We start from the raw sequence: 9,611 nt of genomic DNA on the forward strand, positions 1-9,611 counted from the left end.
TTTTTTTTGCCAAAAATCATCAAGATATAAGTCAAGATCAATGTTCACTGAATAGATTTTGTAAATTTCCTACCGTAATATAGCAAAACTTTTCCTTTTGAGTACTAATAGACATTGCTAAGAACTTAATCTGATCAAACGTAAAGGCGATTTTTCCTCAATATTGTGATTTTTTTTGTTTGTTTTTTGCACCCTCAGATTCCAGATTTGTCAATAGGTGCATCTCACCAAATTTTGATTGTCCAATCTAACAAACCATAACTCTTGAAAAGCTTATTTATCCCTACTATGTATGAAATCTCAGTTTCATAAAGTTGACCCTTATGACTGGTTTTGGTGGTCCAGTTACAAATATTAATATAAACGCATGGTTCAGCTACAATCTACCTAAAGTTATGCAAAGCATTAAGCCTTTTTGGTTTGAAATCAAGATTGCATTAGCGCCATCCTGTGCCAATAAGTCTGTCTTTATTTGTCTTATTTGGCCCAGAACTGTAGTATGTTTTGAAATCATCAATAAGAGGGTCCACCTGGAGAAATGTAGTAACGACAGGTGTTTATATATTATAAGTTACAAATTTAGCATCACTTCTCTTTTTTATAGATGTTTCCCTTGCTGTTCTTTCAAATTTAGATTTAACTGAGTTTGTTATATATCCATGTAGTTCATGCGTTTTTACCCCTTACACAAACAGGAACCCACCTCTTATGTTTCATGATGAGGCCTACAGAGTACAGTACGTCCCTGTGCTCAGGCACGCTGCGTCTCTTCACCTCCGGCTCTACCGGATGCCTCTTATGCTGGATGTGCTCAAGCGTATGCTGCACCAGATACCCGACCGCTCCGTGTTGAGACGGGTCCAGAGCCTGGATATGCTGTAAGAATATCCAACACCTGAGACAGAGAGAGAGAGAACTCAAACAAACATCACTGGAAGTGGTTATACTTTTTCTCCCCATGAGAATATTTCCCATAGACATGATGAATTTCTTGTTTACACAGATCCGTATTTTGGTGGTTTTAACCACAATATTCACCAGGGATTTTTCAATGTAAATGCAACTAATACACCTCCATTAGTGAGTCTGTTGCTGTTTTAGGTGGTCAAACAAAAAGTTTAACACACACCCATTGAGAGAACTCCAGGGTCAATATCGCCGTCCAGTTTGATTTTGGTTTACATAGTCAATGCATAGTCTATTCCCGTGAAAAAGTGGCAGGACATGCGAGGAGCTTGACACAGAGCATCTATTTTGTGGAATCATCATCCCAAAGTTAGTACAAAAAAACAGTACCCTGATGTCATTCCTTAAAGCAACATATGATGCAGGGCGGTGTATATAGTAAGAACAGCATATTAACTTTTGTTTGCAGCTCTTTGTGATAGTAACTATTACTATTTGCAGTGTAACCAGGTGCTATTTAGTACAGTTGTACCTGGAGCCAAACAGTATCGACCTTCAAATAAGTATTAATCTTCTTTTAATACCTGTGTTTACTAGTTAAGAAGTCACCACCTTTATATGTAAAGGCCTTTTTCACGTGGATAGCAGAATTGGAAGAGAATAGGAAAGTATTGGAACAGAAAGCGGAAATGGGGATTAGGAATATGAAATATGAATTACTGCACATTATCATGGTTAGCTGACAGCCAACAAAAACACAGTCCCGCAGGAGCTGATATGATTTCTCATTTCCTTCCCTAGACAAAACACAAAAGCAAGCACATTTTGTAACAAGCGTGGGTCTGACAACTTCACAAATTCAGCTGACAGCCAAGAAAAACTGATCTGATTTACATAAAACACTGTCTACAACTGCAGAATCCCCTGACTGGCTTACTAATGAGTATTCAAGCAGCATGAAACAAGTTATCACTAAAACTTAAGTGCAGAGATTTTAGGAAATGATCATAGGTCAACAGTACAGCAATATGAATAGAAAAGAACAGTTAATAACACACTGACACACAAGTACAGCTAAAGTAATCAAAATCCACATGTGATTCTCACCCTCTTTTGCCGATGTTAAGCAGGTTTCCCACCATCCGCAGCAGCAGCTCACTGGTGCTTATAGCACTGTAGTAATCTGCTCCCACCTGGTGTTGGATCAGATTCTCACACTCTTTAGCAGCCAGCTGCTTTCCTTTCCCAAACGCGTCAATGTATACATAGTCATAGATGTCATCACTCCTGCAAAACAACTCATGAGTCAACTTACATTCCTGTTTTATATTTAATGCAAGCAAAGCACAATTTTTTTTTTTTTTTTTGAAGCATATTGGGATTAAAGCAATATTGCTGGAAAATGTAAACTATATTATCGCTCAGTGATAAATTAAAAGTTGGATTTATAGTACATCCTGCTTTACCTGAATACATACAGAATGCTCACGTATACTATAAAGCAAATCTGGGATGCAAAATAAAAATTATATTGTCGTCCAGCACTTTATATAAATTTGGATATATATGTCCATTTTTATCCGTATATAGTATACTCACATAGAGAAAATAGTGAATCTCAACTGCTTGATTGCTTGTATTGTTGCAAAATGTAAACTATAATATCTCACAGCTCTAAATGTGGCAATCAGATCTGAAGATATCATAAACATTCAAATGATTTTTGTAATAATGTGTATTGTGAACAGTGCTAAACTGATTGGTGTTTGCTATGTAATTTCATTCTGACAGACTGCAATAGCTGGAATGTGTTAAACGCCCACCTCCTTTGATTTTGGCACCAGCGGAGCAGGAAATGGTTGGGGAAGTTGACAGGCTCCAGAGGAACTCCTAACTTCCTGGCCAGAGTCATGTAGAGCACAGAGAGGCTGATGGGAATGCCTGTCCGACGGACCAGCACCTGACCACAAGGGGGCACACTGTGAGAAATAATCTACATTTGTCAAAATTTGAAAACTTAAAATTTGCACATCCAATACAATGTTTTAATGCACACGTTTTTTTTTTTTCTTTTGCTGTAAATAAGTGCTTATCACACCAAAATACACTAACATTCAGTGTTTGAGGTCAGTATAATTTTTTTTAAAATAAATTAACTTTTATTTTGCAAGGATACATTAAAATGATCAAAAGTGACAGTAAAGATTAAGTTGTTGCGAAAAGCTGTAACAAATTCCATTAGCTATAACAAATTAGTCATGTTATTTTACAAAAATGTATTTAAATATTTATGCATGTTACTTAAAAAAAAAAAAAAAAAAAAAAAAAAAAGGCTTATGTAATGCATGTTACTTATTTAATGCATTGCCCCCAACACTGGTTATCCACACCTTTCTAACTTTAGTATTTTGGAAACGAGTATGATATCCATGTGATTGCAGTACCTGATGTATGTATGAGTTGAGTGGATTGTAGAAGTCCCGCTCATTGCCCTTGTACTGTAGCTGGTCATACAGCACAGCATTCAGGGCACATATGACTTGCCTTTGAAACTCCAAGTTTTCCAGAACAAAGCAGTCACCTGGAAAAACACTCCAGTGAAGACCTATTTCGGCTTAGAGCTTTAAGAACAACAATACTGATGTGCAGTCCAAAGTAGATTTAAAAAATTAAACTCCAAGACATTTTATCGACATCAAGTTGAAAGCTTTTATCAGACAACAGCGAGAACATAAGCCTGGCTACACAGGTCTGACTAATAGACTTCATGAGACCAGCCAATTGAATTTTCTGGATCTCTCCTTGCGGACTGACCTTGACTGGCTCGTAGACTTGGATGTGTGGCATTTTTTACTCGCAGATGCTTCTTCACCTTGTCTGTGATTTCTTCTATCTGTGCAGATATGCTCTCAAGAGTGACATCAGCCAGAGGGTTGCAATACTGATCGACCAGAACAGCACCTGGAATTGGAGATTAAACAAATGTTATTTGATGCAAATCATTGACCTAAACATTCATTTTATGTTGAACCGCAATCATCCATAATAATATAGTGAGAAGTCGACCTATTCTCTGGACTATGCCTAATCTCATTGTGAATATTAAGATGTGTAAGTCTTTGCTACACATATATAAGAAAGATTTTGATATTACAAATCCCAGTATGCAGCACTCATATTTCAAGTTCATCATGCATGTATTTGAGCTATGATTATTATATATGATAACAGTTACAGCACAACAAAAAATATTATTGGTACCACCACCACCACCCTCCATCATTCCTCATCACTGCTAATAAAAAAAAACATAATAAAATAATTATCCACCATTCCACCAATAATAAAAAAACACCAAAAAGAAAATTCTTTTCTTACAAACACACAGCTTTTCACTTGACATAGATGTTAATTGATGGATTGGAGTGGTGTGGATTATTTATGGGTTATTGTGTTGTTTTTATCAGCTGTTTGGACTCTCATTCTGACGGCACCCATTCACTGCAGAGGATCCACTGGTGAGCAAGAGATGTAATGTTACATTTCTCTAAATCTGATCAGATGAACAAACTCATCTACATTCTTATACGGCCTGAGGGTGAGGAAGTTTTCCGAAAATTTTCGTTTTTGGACGAACTATTCCTTTAATAAGAAATAAAACGTTACTTTTTGTGTGTGTGACATCAGCTTACCTTCAAGGGCTGATTGTTGTTCCGGTGGTCGCTCAAGAAAAAGCTTCAAATTCCTCAAAATTTTCTGCTGCCGGTGGAAGTACAGGATTTTCTTTGCATAGTACTTAAGTGTCAAACATTTCCTGGGAAAGAAGTGCATTTATAAATTCCGTTAGACCATCAACTGTTAAGAATAAAATAAAATAAGTGTGAGCTCATTCCTAACCTTTTGTCTGAGTTCAAAATTCCAAGCAGCTCATCCTCACAGAAGTGTTCTGGAGCACCAAGAGACTCGATTTCCGCAAAGCTGTCTCCAAGAACCTGACCAACGCAAGGCTGAGTTACAGATCTCTGGGTTAGTGACCAAAGCCACTGATTCAATCCAACTTACTGTACAAATATATACCTTTCCATTTGTAGCGTAATGACCATACCAAAAAGATTCAAATGTTTGAGAAAATGGTAAACTGCTTTGTAGTTTAGTCTCTTTTTAAGTCACTTACAACTTCTGTGAAGAACCTCTTGGAAATAGACTCCACTGTTCTTCTTATCTGTTGACCAACCATGTGCCGGGTTTTGAATTCCTTCAGCCAATCGTATGACTCATTCTGCTGATAAAATCTCTGCAGCCTGGGCCACCTAAAATATTAATCACACATCAGTAATATTTAAATTAAAAAACAACATAAACAAAAACACTGCAAAAACATTAGACTGCAAATATGTTAAACCTTAAATGAGGCTAGTGTAATGTTGTGTGTCAAAGAATATTTTTGTGTGCCAAAAAAAAAAAAAAAAAAAAAGTTTCATTTTGTCAATTTAGGATTATGCAAAATCTAACAAAAAGTTTGTAATGTGCATGTATCTACCAAAAAACAACTACAGTATCTGCTAAAACACAATAGCAGTTATTGTTACTATAATAACTCTAAATTTAATAATCTTATAACTATAACGTTGGTTCTATTTAAAGAAGAGTACATGTTATGAGCACATAATATCATGCATTTCTGTGTTCAAGGTCGCTTAACGTTATCAACAACGATACTGTAAGTGCATTTAGTTTTTTTAAATATATAGGAGGTGAGCCTGTAAAAATGTAACATATCATATTTTGCATCTCTCTGCATGTGCACGCAGGACGAATTTAGTGCATCAGCAGAATGAGAACACGACCTGACAGCTCTCAAGTCACGCACTAAATGCACATCTTAAACCACTGATCAGGGAATAAAATAAATTTCTTATGGTTTGATTAACTGGTGATCAATGGAGGTACAGTATCAATCTTTAGAAATGTTTTTAATTCATGCCACCTGAGCTTGTACTGATGCGCCCAGACCTTTCCCCTGCCATGGCACACGTCATGCAGCCTCTTGCACGTGCAGGAAACGTTGTAAATGTCGATATGGTTTAGAACGGGGAAGCACAATATATGCTCTAATAATTCCGCTGGTAAATCGGTTAACTGCTTGGCGAAACTCTCCGAAATAACCGCGTTTGTCCCTAAAACCCGATCTCCCGCGTATGGCGTCGCCATATTTTCTGTTTACTCCGATGACCTCATCGAGGCCCCGCCCAATTGTCATCGAAAATACGCCCCCTTTCTGGTGCAAAGGGCTGAAACTTTGAGCTTAAAAATGATCCGAATATACACATATAATTTATTTTAAATATATTGAACATTTACTATAAAGAATATATATTCAATATAGATAAAATAAAATTGTAAATAAAATTTGACATTTTAAAAATTAAATATTTATATGTATATGTATATTTATAAAATAAATTAGAATGTCGTGGAAAAGTTCAATTATTTCAGTAATTCAACTTAAATTGTGAAACTCGTGTATTAAATAAATTTAGTGCACACATACTGAAGTAGTTTAGGTCTTTGGTTCTTTTAATTGTGATGATTTTGGCTCACATTTAACAAAAACCCACCAATTCACTATCTCAACAAATTAGAATATGGTGACATGCCGATCAGCTAATCAAACTCAAAACACCTGCAAAGGTTTCCTGAGCCTTCAAAATGGTCTCTCAGTGTGGTTCACTAGGCTTCACAATCATGGGGGAAGACTGCTAATCTGACAGTTGTCCAGAAGACAATCATTGATGCCCTTCACAAGGAGGGTAAGCCACAAACATTCATTACCAAAGAAGCTGGCTGTTCACAGAGTGCTGTATCCAAGCATGTTAACAGAAGTTGAGTGGAAAGAAAAAGTGTGGAAGAAAAGCACAACAAACAGAGAGAACCGCACAGCCTTATGAGGATTGTTAGGCAAAATAGCTTCAAGAATTTAAGTGAACTTCACAAGGAATGGACTGAGGCTGGGGACAAGGCATCAAGAGACACCACACACAGACGTGTCAAGGAATTTGGCTACAGTTGTCGTATTCCTCTTGTTAAGCCACTCCTGAACCACAGACAATGTCAGAGGCGTCTTACCTGGGCTAAGGTGAAGAAGAACTGGACTGTTGCCCAGTGGTCAAAAAGTCCTCTTTTCAAAATGAGAGCAAGTTTTGTATTTCATTTGGAAACCAAGGTCCTAGAGTCTGGAGGAAGGGTGGGAGAAGCTCATAGCCCAAGTTGCTTGAAGTCCAGTGTTAAGTTTCCACAGTCTGTGATGATTTGGGGTGCAATGTCATCTGCTGGTGTTGGTCCATTGTGTTTTTTGAAAACCAAAGTCACTGCACCCGTTTACCAATAAATTTTGGAGCACTTCATGCTTTCTTCTGCTGACCAGCTTTTTGAAGATGCTGATTTCATTTTCCAGCAGGATTTGACACCTGCCCATACTGCCAAAAGCACCAAAAGTTGGTTAAATGACCACGTGTTGGTGTGCTTGAGGCAGTAATTAAAGCAAAAGGAGCCCCTACCAAGTATTGAGTACATGTACAGTAACTGAACATACTTTCCAGAAGGTCAACAATTCACAATTTTTTTTAAATTTTTTTTATTGGTCTTATGAAGTATTCTAATTTGTTAAGATAGTGAATTTGTGTTTTTTTTGTTAAATGCGAGCCAAAATCATCACAATTAAAAGAACCAAAGACTTAAAAACTTCAGTCGGTGTGAATTGAATTTATTTAATACACGAGTTTCACAATTTGAGTTGAATTACTGAAATAAATGAACTTTTCCACAACATTCTAATTTATTGAGATGCACCTGTGTGTGTGTGTGTGTGTGTATATATATATATATATATATATATATATATATATATATAATATATATATATATATTCAGTCTAAATAAATTACATGTAACCCTCTGATGCATGAATTATTATATCACAAAGTAAAAAAAAAATATGTTTGGTTTTACATTAAAACAAGAGAAAAATCATGCCAATAACTTTTTTTTCATATTATTTTGAGGAAGTAACATCTGTCCAGTGTAGTGGACACCATGCATCAACGGTATACATAGTGAATCAATGGAAGTCACTTACTAACAGCAAATGGTATGAATACACATAAGAAAGTTAAATAACAACAAGCTATGTCATGGCGGCACAGAAAAGTGAAGTGTATGGGGCAGGGGTGGGGTGGTGGGCTATTCATACACATGTGAGCACTAATTCAAACACACACAAGCACACACACCCTCCCACCACACACTCAAACGAAATCATACACACATATATCTGCACTCATAAAGCATACATGTATACATGCCTACAGTTTTATATGACCTAATAAATAAATATAGGCTGTAAGCATTGAAATAAATGATAAAATCTGAAGACTATTTAATATTTATGTTCAATAAAACCATTAAAGTGTAAATTACATCATAATTTTAATGAAACATACAAAATAATGCAGAATCTATATATAGGCCTATAGGCAGAATTATAGCCTATTGGTGCATGACGTCCATTGTAGTGGACTGATATATTCTTCTTTCACAGAAAAAAAATGTAAAATAAAAAAAATCTTAAAAACACAATCAAAAACTAAATCAAAAATCCTATCTATCCTAATCATATAAACATCAGCATCTCCATGCCACTCTTATTCACATTATACAATAATAATAATAATAATAATAATAATAAATTATATAATAATAATAATAATAATAATAATAATAATAAAAATAATAATAATAAAAAAAAAAAAGATACAAAGACAACAATTAAATGGAATCGTAGACAACACTGGGGGCCAGTTGGTGGTTGGGACATGATGATAGGTCTTAAATGGTTCAAAATGATTCCAAATATCTGTCCACTGTAGTGACCACTATGCATCAGAGGGTTAACCCCATAATTTGTAATTAATAACAATTATTTAAACAACAATTAAAAGTAGTAAATGCATAATATGCAAACTTTTTTAAAAGTAATAATCTATTTATGGTATTAAAAACATAAAACAAATGTACAAATGCTGTTTCTTTCCAAATAGTTGATTGGAAGGTATGTATGTGTCTCTGTGTGTGTGTATTTATTTATGAATTTATTTATTTGTATTATTCCTGAAAAAACAAACAAAAAAAAAAACAGGCTTTTAACTCTACCTGAATGACGCGTGCTATTGCGCATGTCCTCCCGCCTCCTCGTGCACGCGCACGCGAAGTTTTAGCTGTAGTTTTGTTTGTTGGCGTGAAAGAGTCAAACCAGCTGCTGTGTTTGTGTGTCAGGTGTTTAAACGGGCGTGAATCACACACACTGCGGGACTTCAGCTGGTTTTTACAGCTCGACAGGTGATCTAGCAACCAGTTTACAAGCTATCAGGCCAATTCCGTCAAAAAACACTCATAACAAAAAACAATATGAGGCATGAAACCATAGAGTAGCCTAATCAAACATACTGTACACGAGCACCTAAAATGTGAAGCCGTGTAAAAGTTGGCATTTTGCTACACGAATGTATACTTAAGTGTTAGGAAAAGGTTAATGTTGGTTATCAGTTGTCTGCCACTTAAAAGGTATTTACGCTTATAGTAGCTTAAAAGCAGCTTCTTTTGTCTATTGTTATTGTACATGTAACGTACTCATTTAGTTACTAGCTAAT

At 35.8% G+C, this 9,611-nt stretch overlaps 1 protein-coding gene across 1 annotated transcript in view; it reads right to left on the reverse strand.

Annotated features, from left to right (window-relative positions):
• Nucleotides 1-6,183, reverse strand: part of fbxo21 (F-box protein 21) — an 8,990-nt gene extending 2,807 nt beyond the window's left edge. Inside the window, 11 exon segments of the mRNA XM_042723115.1 lie at nucleotides 690-916; nucleotides 1,431-1,477; nucleotides 1,664-1,703; nucleotides 2,014-2,193; nucleotides 2,730-2,866; nucleotides 3,351-3,487; nucleotides 3,721-3,867; nucleotides 4,599-4,720; nucleotides 4,804-4,913; nucleotides 5,081-5,216; nucleotides 5,894-6,183. Of these exon segments, the coding sequence (XP_042579049.1) occupies nucleotides 690-916; nucleotides 1,431-1,477; nucleotides 1,664-1,703; nucleotides 2,014-2,193; nucleotides 2,730-2,866; nucleotides 3,351-3,487; nucleotides 3,721-3,867; nucleotides 4,599-4,720; nucleotides 4,804-4,913; nucleotides 5,081-5,216; nucleotides 5,894-6,117 (1,507 nt within the window). The 5' untranslated portion in view covers nucleotides 6,118-6,183.
• Between the last annotated feature and the right edge of the window lie 3,428 nt (nucleotides 6,184-9,611).

The sequence above is a fragment of the Cyprinus carpio genome, chromosome B5, assembly GCF_018340385.1.
Source record: "Cyprinus carpio isolate SPL01 chromosome B5, ASM1834038v1, whole genome shotgun sequence".
In the NCBI taxonomy this organism is placed as follows: domain Eukaryota; kingdom Metazoa; phylum Chordata; class Actinopteri; order Cypriniformes; family Cyprinidae; genus Cyprinus; species Cyprinus carpio.